The sequence below is a fragment of the Echeneis naucrates genome, chromosome 19, assembly GCF_900963305.1.
Source record: "Echeneis naucrates chromosome 19, fEcheNa1.1, whole genome shotgun sequence".
Classification (NCBI taxonomy): domain Eukaryota; kingdom Metazoa; phylum Chordata; class Actinopteri; order Carangiformes; family Echeneidae; genus Echeneis; species Echeneis naucrates.
The window spans coordinates 4,964,289-4,987,356 of NC_042529.1; the positions used below are offsets into that span (position 1 = coordinate 4,964,289).

The window sequence follows — 23,068 nt, forward strand, 5'->3', positions numbered from 1 at the left end:
GTGCCCATATATGAACCTGCGACTGTCAAATGAAGATGGATCGTGTGTTGGTGTAGGGGAATTTCAATTCCCAAGTCAACAAAAATGATTGGCAATGCAGAGAAAAGATGAATAAAACGCTTGGAAATATTGTCATGACTTCCACTTGCGTGCAAGCAAATTTCAGCTTAGTACTTGTAACACTACAACATAGAGGGAATCTCATTACTTTGGATGAAGCCCCCCTACCCAAAAAGAAAACAAAAAAACAACAACAAAAAAAAGCACCTTGCTACTAAAAAAAATGAGTGGATTGTTGAGTAAATGTCAGATTTAGACCCCAGCCAAAAGAGATAAGATGTTGTGCCAGGGAGACAAATCTCCAATCTGTGCCGGTATGTCTCAGGCCAGTGTGATAAAAAGCATTGTCAGATGGAAGGCTTTAGCCTGGTGAATCTCAGCCCAGTCATTAAGCTTTAAATAGAGAGTCTGACCTCAGGGACCTGGCCTCTCCCTGGCTCATCTGGAGGGCAAGCTGCTCCTGACAGTATGTTCCAACCCAGCCTGAAGGGTTCTGCTTGGAATTAGTGTGGCAATGAAGAACAACACTTCACTAAATGCAATCGGGAGTTGGGGGATTGATGCAGTATTTTTTAGTGAAATGGCTGTAGATGTAGCAACCAGAAGGACCGCTGTGGTAAGTTAAATGCCCACGCTGCACCGGTGAGAAGGCGCCATGGGATGCTATTTGACGGCTGTGATTGTAGATGACACAGACTGTAGTAAACAATCTGCCTCTACAAAAGCAAGATGTTCATCTTCTTAAGCTTTTCAAAAGTACAGACATAAAAGTGACTAATCAACTAAACTGACAAATAAAAAGTAAGCGTTTGTAGAATAGTTTCCAAAACGACACTAAGTAGCATATTTTCTTTGGGCCAAAATAATGAGACATTCAAAGGTTAAGTAGACTGATGCTGGTGCGTTTGTGCTCCCACTTATAATTCTCTACAGCCTCTTGTATGACAAGACAACATCTGGACTTTAATTAGACAAACAGCTAAGGTGATTAGAAATAATGTGATTTCAGTTAGATACAGGGGAAGTGTGCCGATTCCAAGACAGGCAAACTTCTTATCAACAGAGTCTCCAATGAGAAATAGAGGTAATTCTATTGGGAAAAAAATCAGTAGAGGGAGCTCTGAACTCCAATCCAGTTGCATTTCTGCTGTGTAGCTATTTTCAGTGGAAACAGGCTGTAAGGAGTTCTCGGTGAATCGATGTGGGCCCTTGAGCAGAGATCTGAATGTGCCCTGTCGTTAGTCCAAAGAGCAGCACGTCTGCGTCTGCACAGCTGTCTATACAGCTTAAGTGGTGGGATTGTATCGATTTCCTCCGAGCGAGGCTGCAGATCCTCATCTGATTAGGGGCTCTGGCTGGCACACAAGTGTTCCTCCGACTCACCGTTGAGACCGACTTCACTTCAAACCAGCGCAGGATGCCAGGAAGTTTGTATGCCGTCGTATACGTGGTCCTCTCAATCCACATGTTCTGTGGACAAAACGACAGAAAATCAAACATGGAGGGGAGGAAAGCAGCACAGAAATGCTCTCAACGGGATGAACAGTTTTCGTGCCAAACCACCTTGAAACAAGTGAGGACTGCTGTTGCATGAATTTAGATGATGATGTAATGGTTGTTCATTAAAACTAATTGAAGGATTGAAGGTGGGTTGCTAGGAAGGACGTGTCCACTCGCTCCTTGCTGAACGACAGCTCATTATGGCCCACTCACACACAAACTAAACAAGAAGGAATCGCCTCTAATACTCTCATAATCATGGAGCTCAATTGAGGACACAAAAACCTGCAGAAGATTTTGATTTTGATTTTGATTTTCCTTGCAGGAGAGTTTCAGCATGTAAAACTTTCTTATGCATGAAGCAGAGGCAGAGCTTCACAAAACACAAAAACATGTGTACGACGACATGTTTAATAAATTTGACAAACAAAATATGTCTAGCAGAAGATATCCATCACCTCATTGTTTGGGCAAACAAAATTACAGAGTTAGTCTGAGTTAAATACATTATCCCGCTCTGCTGATGTGATGCTACAGTAAACTTACGAGGGGTGGGCAAACAAATGTATTTAATTTGTCTCTCTTGCCATTTGCAACCTGGATCCTGAGTGTGCACAAACAAAACATAATTCATTAGATGTACTAAAAGTCAGGACTCAACAGTGGCACTAGATGTAGATCACTGCCAGCCGTTTCATTTCGTCTGGATCTTGTTGGCAAACACTTTTCCTGCATTTGAAAATAAAAAATAAAAGCTTAATAAACTCATGTATACCTCTTCCTTCGTATGAAATGTTCTACCACACTACTTTCATTTACTCTGCTATAAACGCCTAGAAGAAGGTGTGGAGCCGAAACATCCAACAACAATCCAGTGGCATCCGATAATAAATTAGACTATGTGGTGTCGAGATATTGAGGCAAACAAGCAGACGCATGATCAAAACAGATCAAAAGGAACAGCTCTTTTCAGGAGACTTCTCATTGGGAACTTTTCGCCCTGTTTTTTGGGTGAAAGTCACAGACGAAAATAAAGAAAAATCTTATGTAATGTGTGTTTACCTGCTCTAGATATCAGCGTCATTACCAAAATATGGGATATAACTACATCATGTCGGCTACCTGCAGCCTGTTAAGCAGCTCTAAATCTTACTGTTGGGCACATAATGACTGTACAAGGATAGTAGATGTTAAAATATTTGATATCATAGTTCAGTACTAAGTAGCCTTCATGATGACTTAAAAATTCTAACTGGCTTCATCAATTTTTCATTCACCTACACAAGTTTTGTTAGGAATGTCTAATATTAATAAGTTGTTCATATAAATTAAATTAAGAAGGCAGTTCACGGCAGTAAAAACGGAAAAAAACAAAAAAAAACTAAACTGTAATTACCGCAAACTCATTGTCGGGGTCCTTCTCTCCCTTCCTCACTGGCCTGGAATACTGGAATTTATGGACTTCATTTACTGTGTAGAAGCTGTGGAGGGAGAAAATCAGCACCTGAGTAAATTAAAACTGTTGTGGGAGATCCACAGCTTGATTCAAAGGTTGATTGCTTTGCTCCAGGTCAAACACCAGACAGGCCGCCTTCCAGGCATGCTCTGCCAGCAAGTGTGGCATTTAGGATGTTGACTCTGACACAACGTCCGAGACAAAGGCTCATCTACATGGAAAATAAATCAACATCAACGGTGGCGGCTGGAGTTGGCCCCACGTGCCGGACATGTAGAGCGGCTGCAGCGCACGTGACAGAGGCACATGACCAGCAGGCAAATAAGGTTAATAGAGTTTTCACAGTTTCAAGATGGCGGAGCACGTTGGTTGTGCGAGCAACTACATGGACGCATTTTTCACTCTAATTCACATTCTCACATTTATTTCCTCTTTGGGGATGTGAGTACAGATCTATTTTCCTCTCACGCACTGCCTTTCCAACTCCTGAAACCATGCCATAAGGTTTAAAGAGCATTTTCCTACATTATCAGTATACCCTTATGAATAAAATATTATATCAATCTGTGCTGTTCCAAATATACTGCCCTTTTATGTTTTAGTAGCAGCAGAACTGCGTACAAATGGGCTATTATAACAGAACTTTTTCTACTTATGTTAAAGCACTAAACAAAGATTTTGTGACATTCAAATTCATAGATAAATTGTCACCCTGGAGGTTGAGCCACTTACTGCATAATACTAACCGTGAGATGTCCCCCTCTGTGACTTGTCACATGGGGCAGCACATAATTTAATGAAACATGATGAGACCCAACCCCGAATAAGCAAAGAGAGCGAGATGATGAACAGATTAATAAAGAGGCTTTAAATCAGCTGTACAACCCCAATTAAACCTTTTACATGTCATTAGCTGGCAGGCTACAGATGACGCAGTGGCCTGGCCTGGACAAAGCAAGGTCAGCATGGGGTGTGCTCTGCCTGCCGCTGTCACCCTTTGGCTCAAACAGCCCGGTCTCATTGCTATGCAACGCTGGTCTTTTTACACTGAATGAGAGAAATTAGAGAGATGGAACAGCGAGAGAGAACTGCGAATAGCACAGTGTGAGCTGGGAGAGAGAAAGAGAGTAGGCAGAGAATGACGGACGGACAGACGGAGCAGTCCAAACATGGCTGTCTAATCTGGGATATTAACGTAGTTACATATTCCAATCAGACATAGTTAGCAAATACGCCAACAGGTTACTGAAGGGATCAGTGCAGGCGGATGCGCCCAATGCTGCAGGCCTTTGATAACATCAGTGCCCAGGTATATTTGCCTAAAGGTTTTTCCCAGTAAATGTCTTCTTTTAATTATGTCCATTGATGCGTTGTGTGGCATATCAAAGTGAATTTACACAGCTGAGTGATGCGGTGTGTGGCTGGTTTGCAGATTGGGCAAACAAGCAGGAGTGCTGGAGGCCCACTGTTTGCTGTGGCACCCAGAGCACAACACAAAGGTATTAATGATGTCAGAGAAACGATGTTGTACTTGGCACAGTGACTAATAGCAGATGGCTGTTGCAAGTTAATAGCACACAAGAACCACAAAAAAGGTCAAACGCTATTTGTTCTACGGAGATAAACATTAAAATCAAGACTGAATCACCTTCACCAGAGTGGTCCGAACAAATTCTCTTCTGCATGTCAACCAGCTGTCTAAATTGTTTGAGTTTGACTGAGGAAAGTAAATTGGCCATTGCTGGATTGAAATGCATGCTGTGTGACTCTGAGTGACAGTTTCTGTAAAAGTAAAGACATAAATGTGCGTGGCACCGGGATATCCTGCTTACCTCACGATTTGCTCAGAGACGGGCTTGTTTTGGAACTTGGCAGGCAGGTCGAGAATGGGCTTTACCGTGAAACACTGGAGGTCTTCAGCGGGAACATCAAGGATATAACTGAAACCGTTGCACACTGCTTTGTACCTGATGATAATTTAGTATTATTATCATTGTTCCGTGAAGCATTTGTCTCATGGAATAATTTAAAAAAAATAATGAAAGGCAGTCTACTGCATCTAAACATATGAACTCATTAGTCAAAGTGTGATCTTGATTTTGCACACACACATTTATTTGGCACATTCTCTGCCTAATAGCGTCTTTCCAACACACACACACATTCAGACATCCATGACATATTGTAGGCAATTTGGGATTCAATATCTAACTAGAGCTCATTTAAAAATGCAGCTGAAAATCAAACAAGCATATACCTATAACCATTAAAAACGTATTTCCATTCATTGTGCACTTGCAAGAACCTAATGAATCTTTAACAAACAGTTGCTCTCAAAAAGAAATGTTTAATGTTTAGGATACACTGTCCAGAGGAACACTTTGTGTCCTCGCTAGGTGGTGTGGTCGTCTTCATCTTCTCCGCATTGGGAAACTGTGTGAGAAGACGTGCTTCGAAATCCTCTCTGCGCTCGTATTCCTTCCCACGGTAGATGAACATTTTGTTCTGAAGGACAATGAAGAAAAAGAGTGAGACTTTATATGTACATAAAGGCAGGAACACAATCAAGCAAGCTGCTGTGAATTAGCTCATATTACGTGGACATAAGGGACATTGTCGCTGTTTTTATGAATATGGCAATGGTGACAGCATATATTTTCATTTCATACCCCATTTCACGAGATTAGATCCAGTAGCTAAAACTCATTCTGTGGTGATTGTAACAGATGCAGGACAATGACAAAATTGTAGCATTAAAAGAAAGTTACACGGATGAGAAAAGCTTGGCCCAGCTGCCGTGGTCAAAATGCATTATCATAATATTCATATTAAATACTTAGAAATGAGGTTGACAGAAGGTTTTTGGCACAGACTGGGTGATTAGTCAACCCCAGCTGAGTTCAGGACAGGCTCGCTCGGGGAGAGGACTTCTGCTTTAGGGAAGTGACAGACTACAAATTGCCGCTCCCACTTGGCTGGGGGCTGCTGTGAACCACCGTAAAGGTTCAGACATCTGACCGTGTTACACATCGGTTTGGTGAGGTTGTGGCAGCTGACCATCAGAGGCTTGATCTGCTTCTGGAGACGATCGCGTTGTACATCTATCTTTGAGGGCTTTCTGTGAGCTACCAGCTTCATTCACTCTCTGTTATGTAGATTGAAAGTCTTATCTGGGGAGATAAGACGAGGGATTTTTTTTTTTTTTTGCATTTCCTTCTTTCTTTCACCAACCATCACTGCACATTAGTGAAGAGACACACAGCAGCCCGAGGTTCATGCATACCACACACATTTCAATTCCCATATTAATTAAAGGAGCTGCAGCTATGGAATATGCCCAGAGCTATTATCCCCCCCGCCGCTTTTTTCTAATTTGATTTGACAAAGAAGTTGACTAAGACATGTTGATTTCTAGAGTTATCCTACAACTACAGGAGATTTAGCTCAGTCTGTCTGACAGTGTGTTGCTGCAGTTTTCAGCTGGTGAGCAACGAGGCCTTTTTAATCTTTTCTTCTAAATTATACACATCTGGTCAAGGACCCCTAATCTTTTCTTTGTTCATCACTGCATACCATATTTTTATGCACAGAGAACATCAGATTTACAGTAGGTTGCAGAATATTCCAGTCATGAACACAAATACTTCTCACTTTTGTTAGCTTTGAACACACATAACAAAAAATGCCAGAACTTAGATAATAATTCAGGATAAAATGAAATTTTCTTTCTGTGGTGCTGAAAATGGCAATTTGATACACTTTAGAGACAATGGAGGAAAAGTTCATATAACTGTGATGTTCTTGTCTCCACGGACAAGATTTAAGCTCCTTGGATATTCTGGAAACAAGACTGGAAGATTTATGGGTATTGTAATATGTGTAATGTATCAGGTGGATGTCTACAGGAAGACTAGTACAGTATCAATTTTTAAAACCTCTAGGCAGTGACAGAAAGAAGTCTGCAAAATCTAGTAGATGCTTCCGTTCAATCTGCTGCAGAATCAGATAAGTTTTAGTCAGATAAAAAAGGTAATGTTTTTTCACTCCAAAACAAAAAAATAAATGATATGAGAACAGCGCACACAGAGTGGTTCTTAAAATGTATGAGCTGGGATGTTCCTCGCCTCCTTCCATGCACTCAGGGGTCTGTCTGAGGAACATTTGGAATGATCAAACATGGCAGCTCATATCCGAGCACCTCCAAATGTCACATGTTAGGATACATATTTCAAACCAGCCTTCACACACCCTCAGCTGCTCTTTAAGCTGAGTGAAATCTCAGTATAGTGGTGAAGTTAGGTTTAGGACTGGGAGCAATTTGAAATATGCCGACTGGATGTAACGGAAGGTGAACAATTGTAGTGATATATCTTTGAAATATTCAGAAATATTCAGAATACCTTTTAAATAAACATAATGGCTGAAACCAATAGCAGACAAATACAACAGGGGGTTTTCAGCCATGTTTCCAAGCTGGATGATGAGCAATTGTGACTTCAAGGTTAGAAGCGTCTTGTCCCGCCTGTCTTTAAAATAATTGAGTGTGTTCGAGTCCTCAAAGTGGGAAACAAACTAGCACCACATCCCCCCCCCCCCCCCCCAGCAAAAAAAAAAAAGATAATGACAAAATCTGGAGTGTTTTCCAATCAGTAACTTCTTCAGTGTTTAACCACATTAACAACTAATAAGTCATAGAGTAAGCAGCTACATTAAGCAGTGTATTGATTTGCTCACATAACATACTTCTCCCTGCGGACACCGCCATGACTCAATACAGACAGCAAAATGGGGTTTAAAACAAATCCCCACCACACAATCTTAGTCACTGACTTAATTATTAACACAGTATTTCAGTATCATTGTAAAGTAAATAAAGTTTGGAGCCTGTTTGATTTGCCAACACCAATAATTGTGTCATAAATGCCTTCAATACTACAAAAAATACAATATTGGTTAAGAACTCTTTAATTGACTTAAAAGTTTCTGGAAATCGGCTTTTCAGGCCTCGACAAGGAGAGCATCAATGAAAAACTGATATCTGGTAAAGTGTGCAATTTCAACGATTAGTGAAACATCAATTCGATCAAAAATTTGAAAAGCTGACACAAAGTTTAGAAGTGCTGGTGCTAAAACAGCCAACAACTGGGATTCAGGTATCATCCAGGTAAACCAAGTGAAGACACCAACTGGAAAAGGTGACCTTGCATGCACCTGCTCTGGTTACTACAGATAAGGTCGAACTTCTGCAGAAAGAATATAATGAGACAAAAAAGAGATCTCACTGCGGCTCTCTGAGGCTTTTTAAATAGCCAGCAAGATTAGGCCAAAGCAGCTCGATCTGTCTGTAATGAAGTTTCTGCCCTGCCAGATGAAAGCGGTAAGGAGAGGCACATGGAGATCGGAAAGTAGAAAAATACCCTTGTGAAATGGCTGTTCCTCATAATAGAATGAAGAGGATATGATCAGGGGATCACTGCACTTCAAACTGGACTTTCACATTATCTTATTGCGGTCCTTCGGGGCCATTTAGTGTGTTGCTTTTGTGATAAAAATACCTTGAATTTTTCAGAGGGAGGAAAACAATGCGCCAGCGGACAGACTAAAAACAGCTCTAACGAAGAATAAATTAAAAGTAAATACATCGTCCTTCTTACAAACGCTCCGAGCTCGCATTAAACCCTCTGTGGCATTGGCATCAGAGAGAAATTGCGACAGTAATGTACATTTACTGATTAAATAAAATCTGATATGTGGATAGAATAGAACAACCTTCATAGACCGAGCAAAAGAGGTCTGATGTGCACTGAACTAGGCTGGTGAGGGGATATCAAACGCGTGTCAAACACGTACTTAATTTGTGATAAGCTGTGATCAGATTGGATCAAAGCCAGAACAGGACCTTTGGAAGGGAAACACAGAAGATGAGTGCAGGTTTAACCACAAGGTGGACTTGGTGGGCCGTATAAACAGTCTTTCACATAATTGTTCAACATTTGGAGTAAGGCTCAGACTTGGCAAACAAGTGTAGACCTCAATGTGTTGGGAATATAACCTTTTCTCCAGCAGCCAGAAAAAGTGATTTACAATGCCTCCATGTGAAGAGTTTTCAGCCCAAGTTCACCTAATGGAATTACAGCCAATGTTTGGGGCCTGATTGGCCTTTTGATTGGCCCAACAAGACTGGCTTAGTTCACGTCATCACTCTCTTGGGTGCCACATATACTGCACCCTGGCTCACCTACAGTTCAAGCCAGAAACATAGAGATATCATTGATCTACTAAGGAGGAAGATTGTGAATGAATCTTTTCTCAGAGACACATTTTTCCCACAATGAAGGGCATCTGTCCAGCACATTAGCCTGGATTTACTCTGCAGTTTTTCACAGCGATGAGTCACAATTTGTTTTCAGTTTCTTTTCCGTGTACGTGAGTAAGTGAAAACCAGATCAGGTGGGATGTTGAACTAGTGAGACCTGCCAAAGCGAGCAAAAAACCTGTGGGGGAGGGGGCTGGACTTGTATTGACGGAGTGAGGCTGAGGAATAAGCAAGCACTGGTAAACCTATTGATTACCCATTCTGAAAGTGGATAGCCCGCACAGTGCTTTCAGCCAAGCCGTGGTGCTGAGAGTTGTGGGAGGCGTATGTAGATGTGTGTACTCACTCGTAGGAAGGAGGGAAAGCCCATGCCATAATAGCCGACAGCAAAGTAGTCTGGTTTGGGCCGGATCACCTTCACTATGTTCTCATAGAACTGGGCCTGCTTCCTCTGTTAGGGGATGAAATAGTACAGTTCAGGGGTGTGAGAAAAATAAACTTTGATCAACAAGCAAATGTTTTCTTGTTTTCATTTGTCATCATTTGGTTTATCCTGTTGCCATCGTTTGTGGCTAATAAGGTTTTGCTGCTCAGATCACCTTTTGTCTTTTTGTCTCTACGGCCAAGTAGTTGTGTATATTTGATATCAATGTGGAGTGATATTCAGACAAACTATTCTTTTGACTTTACATGAAGAGGCAGCTCAAGAAAAGATTCACTACTTACCAAGGATGCACTGAGCTGCTCAAAGTCAAACATCTCATTCTCATACTGTTCAGCCAGTTCCTTCCCCAAAATGATCGCCTCCTCCCACATCTGGAGGGCAGAAAAACAAAGACAGCAAATCAATGCATTATCAAGATTCAAACCGAGATTAAAACAAAATATCTTTTCTTGCAGCTGAATGACACAAGTCGTCTCTCTGGTGTAAGCTTGTTTCGAATGAAATAAATGTGAAGTTATGTCAGTATTATCTTGTTTTTTCCTCCTTCAAAACACAAAATCTCAGTCACCCCTCTCTTGGAAGGAAAAAAATTCATTACAGCAATGCATTCCCCCTCAGGACTCATTCAGCACAGTGGAGAGGTGTCACAGATATGTGAGAGCCACTCCAACATGTTGAAAGGCTTCTAAGAGGCTCTCTGACAGACTAAATTGGGCTGAGCCGATCTGGGTCAGACTGGAGGTGGACTGAATCCAGACTGCTACTCAGATCAGCCTGCCATCATTGAGAGGAGCGATGGCAGCACCATCTGGGACTGTGTCCTGGATGACTCCGATGAGGCTCTTAGAAATGTCCTCAGTTGAAACTGTCCACTGGGAGGTGTTGATGTATTCTCGCAGCCACTCTAACACTTCTTGATCACTCTGGTTTTGTTTGTGTGTGTGGTTTATCCAAGGCTCTTTCAATTTGTCGTGCCTCTTTTTCCTCGTTCGCCATATCCTGCTGAGTGACAGTTGGCACGAGAAACAAGAGTGACGGCTGCTCCTCAGCACTGATGACACATGTAAAACTTTTGCACTTCATCTCTGAGAAGCTCTGGCTGCAGTTTTGCAGACCCCTTCCAAGTTCAGCACACAGGCAGGAAAAAAATGCATGTTTCTTCTCCTCTAGCATAAAACATGAAGAAGTGTAGACCAACAGCACAGTAACCACATCTAAGGCAGTACGAATGACCCGCTCTTCACGTTGCAATCATGGATATACGTACTAGAAGAATGGCTCTAAAGTGGTATGAGGGGGAAAATAAGGGAGGGGAGCAGCGAAAATGTCTTTTTAAGATAACACAAAAAAGCTGTTTCATCAGCTAAGAGAAGCGGATTATTTCAAATCCCTGTTCTATAGAAAAGGAACATAAAATTTATATTTCGCTTCTTTTCCTCGAAACACGCCTTCTCAGGCCAGAGGCAGTTCTCAACAGAGATGAGAGCATCCAAAAATAGTACCCTTAGAGTCCAGGATTTATCATGATTATGCCTGCTATTGTGTCGCCGTGTGTATCTGTGTTTGCCAGTATGTGTGTATCTTACCTTGCCCTTGTCAAAGTAATTGATAATCTGCTGGTAGAGCTGATCCTTGAGCTGTCCTTGAGTGGTGGCCTGGTAACCATCTCTCTGGGTCAGGTGAGCTGCACACTGCTCGTCCGACCACTACAGAGGATAAGTTTGTATTGGGGTCAAGACCGCGCGGTACAATATGGAGCAAAACGGGAATAAGTGACAAGAAATCAATCACTGAGTTATAGCCAATGCAAATAGGTGAGGGTGATGTGTAATTCTTTCTAAAGCTCCCCTGCATTCCTGCAGGGCAGGACGGTGATACCGAAGGGTTCAGAGAAAGTATCAAAGCAATTCATGGCTCGCTGTAGGTAATACGTGCTGATATATCATTAGCTGGGTGTACAGTATTTAACACAAAGTTCTCCACAACTCCAAATGGCTCATGCTTGTTCGCCCACTGGAGGCCCGTCTTGTGAGCTCAGGAGGAAGAGAGCAGGACGAGCTTGCTTCTACACTAAAACATTAGATAAAACTGAGTCATACAGAGTAATCCTTCATGATATATTCTGTTTGATTTGGTACAGAACGCCAGACAAGAAGGAATATTGCAAAAAAAAAAAAAAACCCAACACAACGATGCCTGGATAGCCTTTTGTGCTAACTCTGCACTCCATCATAACTTTTCTTTAGCCAGCACGGAGAATAATGAGCTTTGTGGCCTGGCTCATAGGGGGGACATGGTCAATCAGATTGGCCTCTGTGTCGAGGAAGCATAATCCTATGCATCCTGCCAGGGCTGATTCATTACCAGGCTGCTTTAATTGGGATTCTGTGGTGTGGAGAGTAACCTGAGGAGTTAAGATCTGAGGGGGGGGAAAAAAAAAATCTGACCAAGTTCTGTCTGATGGCCACATTTGAATAGCAAAGCCAAGAAATTTGCATATCCTGCAGTGAAGATGGCTGAAAAAAGCTATTGCTCTGCACTTTGTTGCTGTGCATTGAGAATGTTAGGAGGCTTTGGATTAGGCTATTGATTCCTTTACAGCTGGACTGCTGCATTTAGATGGTAAAAGGATGTCAGTTTATTCATGAATGCCAAGTGACCCTGCATCGACAAAACTAAAGTGCTGATGCATCTCTGACAATATCCAAAGTGTTGGAAATTCATCAAATGCTATTATACTGCAGCAGGTACTCAGCTGGATGACTGCTTCTTACCACAGGATTTGGTTTTACTCTGTGGTGGTGAAGATGGAAATATCAGTCACCCGCAATCAAACTTGTTTAGATGTGTCTGTATAGAAGCACAAAGGGAGGATTACAGATGAAAGCTCTTTGGAGGAGAAAGTCATGGAACGACATTAACTAATTTCCACGATATAATTATGGCTGCTTTTCTGAAGGTGTGCTATGATCAGGAATGCCGCAGCTGCGGTGGGAAGAGGATTAAAATAGTAGCAACAATAAACAAGTCAAATGCTACCATGACGGCTTGGCAGTAAAAATGTGATTCAGTCACAGTCTGCTCTCCCCTGTCTGAAACAGGCAGCGATTTACAGTATGCAAACACAGATGAGATATCTGATGCAAACGTTTTGGTAAAAAAAAAAAAAAAAAAACACAAAGAGGAACAACTTAAAAAAGCAACACCAAAACCCCAACTGTGAAGAGACGCTGTTGTCTTTCATGGGAAGGTGAAATATTTTTGTTCTGGAGGGAAAGTTTTCACTATAAGAAGGTGGAATTTGAAAAGGAATACATTGTGATATCTTATAAATATTTATGTGTCTAATTTAAGATCCCATTGCACTGAAAATGTGGCAGAAGATTTCCCTTTTTTCCACATTGGACCCAAGTGGCCTCCAACCATTTGATTTACAGTACAGGATTGACAGAGAGGACAGTCGAGTGAAAGCACACCTTCATCTCCAAGCACCTCAGGTAGCTGCTTTTTTCTGCTTTGAATAAGTTCAAAGTTCTTTCCAGGAAAAGAGATCAGATACTTGCTGTGATTTTCACCAGATAACCAAGGGGAAAAAGATACTGCTCAGCAAATCTGTGCTTTCAGCACCCATCTCATGCCACACTAAGATTAAAGGGATGCCAAGCTATTGCTAAGTCCTGAAAACATTAAAACAAACACTTGCTCAACGCTTGAGGGGTTAAATGTCATCTGCCCGACAACAGCATGAGTAAGTTTGGGCTCTGTGATCTATGCTGTTTGAAGGTTCGTGCTTCCACATCAATTTGTTGTTGGTATTGCGTCTGCGTACCTTCAGCAGTTTAGCGTGCAGCAGCAGAGTGTAGGCAGCCTCGGTGTAGTTGTCACACTCTTTGTGGAGGTCACACAGCTTGTACAGATACCTGGCAGGAAAACAGCAGTGATTTATGGGTCATTTTCGGGTGGGCCTCATACGCTTTTTAACGAAAGGCAGAAAGTTAACTCTGCCAGAGTGATGTGTTCTGACAGCCCTTTTTTCATACCTTAAATAATGCTTGACAGAGCGGAAAAACCCGAGTTGCGATTTTGCAGAAATGAAAATGTATTTTAGCATTTTTTTTTTTATCTCTGGGACATTTGGATATGTGCTGAGGGGAGGTAAGTACCCAAAATATATGATATATATGTGGCTTGTCAAGTTAAAAATGAGTTCAGATCAATATCATCTAGAATTATTGTGTACTGTATGTACTGTGGTGTGTGTAAAATACCTTAAAATGCCTGAGGGATGAAATCTGAACAGACACAAGATGGGACTCTTACCTGATGTACATTTCCTCTCTGTCAATCTCTTTGTAAAAGTTCTAGAAGGGGGAAAAAAATGAGATATTACATTTTGCTTGATTTATTATTTTTTGTAACCATGCTGTGTTATCATGTGTATCATGCATTGCTGGAAATTGCTGGATTAATTTAATAAAATAACATTTCCAATACAAAACTGCACAACATATCAAAGTTTTAAATTATGGATAACTACGGTTCACTTGGTAAACTTGGTATATATTTTGGTAATAAATAAATACAAAAATTGAGATGATCATTAATATTTTAGAAATGTAGCAGTGAAAGAATCTCATTTGCTCTCTCTGATTGACAAGCTAAAAGCTGCTCATCCTAGATTCAGCTCATCTCATGGAGTTTTTATTTTTTTACATAGTAAAAAGTTTATAATGTGAAAAGTTTCTTTGCATTTCCTGCTCCTTGCTCCGGTTTCTCTGACTGCACATTAGCCTGTAGCCGGAGGGTTGCTGATTCACGTAATATTATGCAGAAAGGTCTACACTTTTTCAATGTTCTGTTTTTTTATGCGTGTTTACTGTGTGAACAGGCTGTCAAGCTGCTCTTCTGACTGAAACTGACACCTCATATTTTACATGACATGACAAAGCATTAAGAGAGCACGACATCACATAAATGCTGGAAATAGGTCACAGGCCCGTGGTCTTTTCAATGGCAGCAATCACGTGAAACGAAACTGACATTTCGGTCGCTCCCTGGTGAAATGTCAATTCACAGAGGCGAGATGTTTCAGGTGAGCTGCTCTGAGATAGCGTCTAAATGCGTTCTGACAAGTGGAGGTGGCTATCGTTGTTTCCCGTCTGATGGATGATTACATGTCATCATGATCACTAAATTGCCAACAATAGCCTCAGTGTTGATGATACAGATATTGTCTGTCAGAGCGGGCAGCACCGCGGTATAGCGATTAGCCCCACAACAAGAAGGTCGGTTTCCTTCCTCCGTCCAAAGACATAATTTTTAGGTTAACTGGTGACTCTAAACTGTCTGTAGGTGTGAGTGTGAGTGTGAGAGGTTGTTTGTCTCTGTCTGTCTCTGTGTGTTGGCCCTGTGATGGACTGGTGGCCTGCCCAGTGTGAGCTGGGATTGGCTCCAGCAACCCCCGCAACCCAGAAATGGTTAAGGACAGAATGCATGTCTGCCAAGCCTTTATAGATATCCTATCATGCAGGGATGAGTGCGTCATCTTGTCTTGTATGTAATGAATTCAGAAATCTTACGAGCACGTTGACTGTGCAGCTCATGCGGTTTTCCTTGTTCTCATCATGCATGATGGTCCTGTAATCCAGCAACCTCTCCAGCAGGCGAACCACCAAAGTGACGAAGTTCTCTCCAGTCTTGGCCAAGTACTTGTGCTTCCTACAGTGCTCCAGCAAGCTAATGTGTATGTGTGTGTGTGTTTTGTGTTTGTGTTTGAAGTGGTGGTGGTTCAGTGGAGTGATTCAGTGTGACATGATTGTGAATGTGATGGAGGAAAAGCCAGAGGCAGAGAGGAAAACAAATGTGAAGCATGTAGAAGAGGTTTTTTAGAACAGTTTAAAATGTCAAAAATGTGACCCAAAGGATCTGGAGAAACATTGTTTTTGGGTCTATAACAGAGCAATCCAAAATTAGCATCCTGCTGTATGGAAAGCCAACATCACAGTGGCGAAACTGCAATGAGAGGTCGTGTGATCGTCAGAAGACTGTGATTATTTTGAGGAGTGCCATGTTGCAATCAGCATTATCTAACTTGTGAGAAGCTCTGGCATAATCCTGCCCATTAATCAGCACTTACATTTTCTGAAAGAGAACTTTGTACTGCTCATCTCCGCGGCCCCCCTCCACCTCGTGATCCAACTTGGTGATGATCTCGTTCTCAAACTGCAATTAGACAGAGCAGGCGTAAATAATCAGTGCAGCTAATTTTTCATTTCATTAACGGCATCTCCCTGTCTCGCTCCTGCTCGCTCCCTGCATCACGGCTCAGCTGAGGGAATCTGTGCTTCGGCTGTTATCTTTGCTCTCTTCCACCTCAGCTGGCTGTGGGCTGGTGCTTTCTGTTTCTTATCAAACCTCTCATTGATGTGTCTAAATTTGGTCAAGGCAACATTGTGAGGCACACACCATCTCACTTACTGCTGTACTGTAGCTGCTGGAGGAGCTTACTATGCAACGGGTGTATGAAAGAACAGGTTTTATTGTGCCATAACACTGACTTCTTGAAGCGTTTGGATGCTGGCAAGGCACAAAATCAGAATGAGAATGGAAAGTGGATTTGGAAAAGAAACGATGTGAATGCTACTCTTGCTGTTAAACCGAGAGTTTACAAGGCACATGGAGAGAGAGAGACCCCGTAAAAGGAACATTACAGGCTTACAGCGTAAAAAGAGGCTGGCCACAGGGAAAATGATCGCGTTTCACCAAAGGGAAAGAATAAGAAAGTGACACTCACCTCCAATGAGCCAGACCTTGGCTGACACATTGACTTAATTAGCAGCGCTCCCTCACCTTCCCAGCCCAAACAGACTGCCCTATTGGCTATAGAGTTTCACTTTAACTACCACTATTTTCACAGAGCTACTAAAAGCGTCGGCATCAGTATCATTGTGTTGGTCTATAATTTCATTCAAGTAAAATAAGCATTAAATACTTTGGGAGAAACATAAATATCACAAAGCTGAAAAGTGCCTGAGACATCTTATGGAGGAACAGCTGTAGCCGGATTTCCTCATGCAGAAAGGCTTAATTTTGCTCTGTAACGAGGCATAACATTAAGTTCCACTTACCGTGGCTGTTGATAATCACAGCACAACAAAATGAGATTTGCAGAATTAGCTTGGGGCTATGAAGCCTTTTCCTCAGACGGACTGCCCCTCTGCACCGTTGTCTTTGCCCAAACCAACGCCTACTACTTTTTCACTTTTTCCTGTTTGTTTCAACACCCCTCGTGTGCGACTCTACTCTCCTGCACTCTTTTTGTTTTGCTACAGTTATTTCCTGTTCGAGAAGACAAACCCGCTGGAAGCTGCACGTGGAATGAAACTCGCACTGCATCATGTCGAAGAAGATGGGGATGGTGGCCTTTCGCAACTCGATCTCAGGAACCAGCGTCATCTCCAGGATGGGACCAACCATCTCTGGAATGAATTTTATCTTGTTGGGCCCTAAGAGAGGTGAAAAAATACACGGTGACATCACGCTGGTGGCTCATTTTCTGTTGCTCTCAACAGGACATGCAGAAGGGAAGACAAATGAAACAGGAATCTGGCCCTGCATGTTTATTAAGGTTCCTCCTGTCAGACTTTTCCATTACAATGATATGGTAAATAACTCTAAACCAAATGTCTTGTGTGAGAAAACAGCAAGGGGCTCATTAAAAACCCAGTGAATGACTCAATCTCATCTGGAGGAAAGCTCTAATTAAAGGATCAGATGGTGCATGTTACAGTGAGAGAACTGTAAAGGAGGCACAGGTGCCCGAATCTAACGCCCATATCCCTGCATCACAATCTCCTTTCACTGAAAATTGACTGCTGAGTCTCTCTCATCACACAACATAAATCTAATTAACACATCTTTATCTATATTTAGCTGAGCTGATTTGTAATGCCATTGAAGGTACTTCACTGGCATATAATCATTATCTTATATTGAGGAATCAACTGTTTAACACATTTATAAACTGCTGCTATTCAAGTGTGAAATCTGTATGATTGATCCTCAAGAATGAACTAAGACAGTTTTCTGTTTTTGTTCTTTGATGACATGAAAGCGAAACTGAACATATTGACAAAGGAGAATTACCGAGATTGTACCACATATCTCTGATTTCAAAGCCGATTTGTCTCCTCATGTCCTGGTACCTGAAACACAAACAGGATTAAAAAATAAACATAAGCTTAAGTTGAATCATGGCACAGATTCACTGGCACCGGTAAACTCAATTTCAAATGCGTAAAACTGGATGTATGTGGACTGGAACAACCAATGTTGAGCAAACATGGCTGTGTTGTGTTTTGGCCGCACTGCAGGCACCATGATCAAAGTCAATGTCACAGGAGTGAGAGAAAGAGAACGAACCCGAGCACAAAGAAAAAGTCAACACAACACAAACCGATTGCGATAGCTGCGATTTCTCTTTTTTATTATTATTATTGTGAGCTGTGACCAAGATCAAGATCATATATCATCTGGTTTCGCACTAAATACTGTGAATATGGAAGAGCAAATTCCTGTAGTCTCATCTTTTTTCTTTTTTTTTTTTTTAAATGGCACCAATTACACAAGCTTGTTAGCATGTTGTTCTTTATAAATAAATGCACACAAAAGTATCAAATTTCCACTCAGGCAAAAGCCACCTACATATTTTACACATATGGCAGCAGTCTGTCAGGCTGTCAGCTACAGCCTATCTTCTATTCTCTATGTGGATTTGAACACAAAAAAGGTCAAGGACGGATGACATGAGGCAAAGTGTTTGATCAGACAGCCTTTGTTGGTGCTCGTTCTCTGAGGTCAGCTGAATGTGTCAACCTTTTGAATAAAACGAAAAATTGCAAAAGAAGAAGGAGGAGAAAAGAAGAGTGATCACTCCCTGTCCTGACTCTGTCTAGCTTTTCCAAATGAAAGCTTGTAAGCTGGTCAGCTCTGCCGTGCTGAGGTCATGAACCGATCTCCATGGCAGCTCGGATTCCAGTCTCCCTGTCACAGAGGAGACGAACAGTGAAGTGGAAAGGACGGAGATGGAGAGGCCGACAGTGAATGATGGAGAGACTCAGAAGAGTGGAAATAGTGGGCAGAATGGCATACAAGGGCTTTCTGTAAAACTGATCACATGAAACGTATCGAACACATTCAGCTCTCTCAAAACAGACGGATGAGAAATTGCAGTCAGGTCAAGCCTGAAGCTGTTTTGCCATCAAGAATATAGTGGACACAATGAAGACAGCAGTCCCCAGAGAGCCATTTCTGACCGCTTTCATCCTCTCACTGCTGGCCTGGTGTGGCACACTTTAGCGGCTTCCCCTTGGGGAATAACGCCACTGAACTGCAATATTGTGGCTCTGTCGTGGAGCAGGCACCAAAACCATCACATCATCTCTCGCTTTCAACCAGGCTGCACCAAAAAGAAGTTGTGCACAAGGTGATGGATAAATGACGAGCAAATGCTGTGCAGTGTTCCACGCTGTTCTCCAGCGTGAAATAATTAAGCCAGCTCATTGTTTTCATTTGGTTGAAGCGTCGACTTCACTGACAACATGCAGTCAGTTTTGACAAATCAACAGCACAGCAAACCGGAAGGCATTGAAGACTTCAGAAGAATTATTCCAGACAGCAAAAGTTATTTGATGTTTGTTACGCAGATGTTTCTTCCTACTGGGCGAGTTAAAATATAGATACAGGGTAAACAGATATTGCACACACGATAGCAGCCCCCGATGGATCCACCATTCAGCTTGGGAATGGCTATGGGACTTTTCTTTTCTGTGACATTACAATGTTAGAGAAAACCTGACAGCTCCTTTTAAGGCACAGTTTCTGAAAACTGAGTCTGCGTATTTCTCTGTGAGCTCTTTGATACTTTCACAGTATGAATGTAGAATCTGACCTGCTTTATAATAATAATACTAAAAAAGAAAAAGAAGAATCTCACTTTACACAAAATGGGGCCTTTAAGGGAACATTCGGCATGATCAGGATCCCCAAAGATACAAAGTAGATTACGCAAACTCTTTTAATGTTGGATGAATCATCAATAATGTTTTCCTCGCCCCAATCACCTGCCATCTCCAGGCGACTGCTGAGTTTGCTCCTGTCAAGCATCCGGCTCATCAGGCATCACCCGACCACACTGAGTGACGAATGGAGCCGCAGCCACACCTCTGTCTCCTCTTCATGGCACACCAGTGACATGACACCTTGCATCACATTGTAGAGACATAACCCCTCCCCACCCAGAAAAAGGTGTGATGTCTGAGCATGACATTTATCATAACTTCTAATTAATATTCTGTCCGTTTCTATCAGACATTATGGCATTTCAGAGTACCCTGTAGCCTTGATAGAAATCTGAAATCCAATCGATTGCTTTGCCAGTATCGTACAAAGACACGCTAATGTATTTTGAAACAAAGGAGACAAGCATTGAAAGAATCCTTAACAAAGATGCTGCGTCACCTCTTTTCAGCTTGGCCAGGTCAAAACCCTTTACCGTATCTAGCTGTCAAAGGGAGTAGGCTCAGGGTTAAGGAATGTTGCAAAGTCCAAAGATTGATCTTTAGGCCGAGTATTGGCAAAGAATAAATGGATACCCGCCTCTAGGAATTACTGTAAAGCCATGAGCGGAAAAAAAAGAGGAATGATAATGCATTATGTATTACATCCTCTGCTACTCTGGCCTTTCGAACCACAGTTCAGTTTAACATACAACTCTGCCTGTTTTGTAATTTATTCTTGTGCTTTGTGTGGATGATTGTGCTCACAGGATGTATGTGTGCCAGTGGAGGCAGAAGGGTTCGTGTCTCCACTTATGGGAAGACACAGGGAGCATCACATCCTCTGAATTGAGGACAGATGCAGGATGGTCCCACAGGCACCGAGACAGGAAACTATGACTGCCGGCTGTCAGGACCTACAACACATACCTGCCAACTGAGGGCAGGGAAGCTCTTGGTGAGGTTAACAAAGAATAACGTGTATACAGATGGACAGCAGCAGGCGGGCAGTGGATCTGGGACTCTCAGAGCTGTGTAATGAAACTGGGTCACAGGGCAGAGAGCACGAGGAAGCATGAGGTGATGGAAACAGGAAAAAATACAGAGAGTGGCAGCGGCAGCAAGAGAGAAAAGAAAAGGAAGCACGCACAGTCAAGATTGGCAGGTGGTGGCCCGTAAGAACAGATGAGGTCTGATCAAAGCCAAAAGCAAAGGAAGTGTGAGATATTCACAAAACCTGACAATATGACACTTCTTCTCGTCATCACTCACCCTGCACGTGGATATCATGACAAAGGCACCGCTGTATGCTCATTTGTTTAGCTCTGGATCTGCATGTGGGCCTCTGGCCGTCGTGTTCAAGATTACATTTCATGGAGACATCACAGTTTAGCAAAATTATCTGAAGTACAGGATATGAACAGTTTGGAGGGTGGTCACAAAAACCGAAGATTAGATCCAAGTAGAGGAAGGAATTATTTTCTCCAAGAAATGATTTTGCTTATTTAAAATGTTCATGGTGACCTGTTTCTTGACCGATATGTGTTTCACACTATCTTAGCAATTAACTGGGTGAATACAATGTTGTTATTATTTGTAAGAATGGAAAAACTGACAATAAGACCTAGATTGTGAATTGCAATTCTCCCTTCACACACTAGTAAAGACACAAATTTATCCTCTCGGCTGTATGTATCTATTAAGAGATGCTACTCTGTCATCATCCTCCCAGTTGATTAAGTGTCAGAGAGAAATGAAAATCCTGCAGACACCAGTAATAGACCAGAACTTCACAAACAGCACTGCGAGATGCAGGAGAGAAACCAACGCAGAGCGCTAAAGAGCAGCGCTCCACACACACACACACACACACCTCTGATTTCACCCTCTCTGTTCTCCGCTCCCGAGCAAGGCACAGTAATTGGTATTGCAGGCAGGACTGACAGCTCAGGAGCCAGCACACAAGGAAGCGCGATGCACAGAGGGAGAGGTAAAATACAGAAGGTGAGAGGTAGAGAAGGAAGAGTGGGTGGGTGAAGGTAGAGGGACTGGGTGAAAGAAAAAAGTGCCAAACCCTGCATATGAGCTCCTTCTCTCAAAGCCTGGCTGTATTCAAATAACATATGTGGGGATGTTAACTAAACAGCGTGGAAATAGCAAATAGCAGTAATCAACCCTTTCCTTCACTTACTGCAGGAATGGCAGCTCTTGTCCGTGCCAATCAAATAGCTGTTTCTTTCAGGCGAGTCGGACAAGTGGAGAAAGGCAGCAGGAGGGAAGGCTGGGAACGTCTTGTTTACTGCGTTTGGCTGTTTGTGTGGGTGTTCATCAGGGCTGATAAAGCACTGACCAATGAGAGGTGTCTCTGCCAAACACGGGCCAGTGTGATGTATGTTTTAGTGGCAAAAGCTCCTCCAAATGAAGATGAGAGCCAATATGCTGCACGTCTGCCCAGAAAGCATTTACACATTTGGCTGCATTACCAGACTCTATGAGAAATACTAATGTGGATGAATGGCTCTTTGTAGTTACAGGCAGCAGATGACCGGAAAATGAAACTGCTCTTTGAAGTTGGAGCTAAAATACGAGTTTGGTTTAAGAGCAGACTTTGAAAGAAAATCAACATTTAAACTTTGTGGATTTAAAACCTAATCTTCATCCTTTTTCTGTTGTTTTTCTGAGCAAATACATGACGCATTGAGGAGAAACCAAAGACCAATGTCTTAATTCCAAGAGGAGATTCCCAACGTTGTACAAGATGTGCTAGCGCAGCCCCTATTGGAGCCGAGGGGAGTTGGGTCTCCCTGAGCTTCCATGTCATGAATTATATTAAGCTTGCTCATGCTGGGAAGGGAGCTTGGGCTGTGCTGATACACAATGACGATGTCCTGTGAATTGAAAGAGAGAAACAGAGAGTGCTCATACTCACTTGTGGAAGATCTTGGCTCTTTTATCACTTGAGAAGTTCTCCAGCTGCAAAGACTCCTGGGTGAGGAAAGCTACAGCCAGGTGGAAGTAGTTGTTCCACAGCTAGCCGGGATGGAGACAAACAGAAATACAGGACTCACAGTTCAAAATCTGTTTTACAGCAGCATTTGACACATCACCCTTGTGGAACAGAAAAGCTTTAGTTTCAATGAATACAAAGGTCCAGATGAGATCGGTATATCTGTGTGGAGAGAAACTGTCCCAATAGAGGGAAAGGTTGGTGAGTTTGGCTGCTTGCCTCCAGAGCT

The 23,068-nt window shown here is 42.3% G+C and overlaps 1 protein-coding gene across 1 annotated transcript in view; it reads right to left on the reverse strand.

Annotated features, from left to right (window-relative positions):
* The window catches only part of dock1 (dedicator of cytokinesis 1), a 157,427-nt gene that overhangs the window by 15,494 nt on the left and 118,865 nt on the right, over positions 1–23,068 (reverse strand). Inside the window, exons 31-44 of the mRNA XM_029527112.1 lie at positions 22,762–22,862; positions 17,923–17,981; positions 17,134–17,282; positions 15,914–15,999; positions 15,357–15,513; positions 14,098–14,138; positions 13,607–13,697; positions 11,364–11,483; positions 10,059–10,148; positions 9,679–9,783; positions 5,380–5,521; positions 4,849–4,930; positions 2,957–3,041; positions 1,444–1,530 (exon numbers count right to left, since the gene is read on the reverse strand). Coding sequence (XP_029382972.1) covers positions 1,444–1,530; positions 2,957–3,041; positions 4,849–4,930; positions 5,380–5,521; positions 9,679–9,783; positions 10,059–10,148; positions 11,364–11,483; positions 13,607–13,697; positions 14,098–14,138; positions 15,357–15,513; positions 15,914–15,999; positions 17,134–17,282; positions 17,923–17,981; positions 22,762–22,862 — 1,395 coding nt within the window. The remainder of the gene's footprint in view (positions 1–1,443; positions 1,531–2,956; positions 3,042–4,848; positions 4,931–5,379; positions 5,522–9,678; positions 9,784–10,058; positions 10,149–11,363; positions 11,484–13,606; positions 13,698–14,097; positions 14,139–15,356; positions 15,514–15,913; positions 16,000–17,133; positions 17,283–17,922; positions 17,982–22,761; positions 22,863–23,068) is intronic.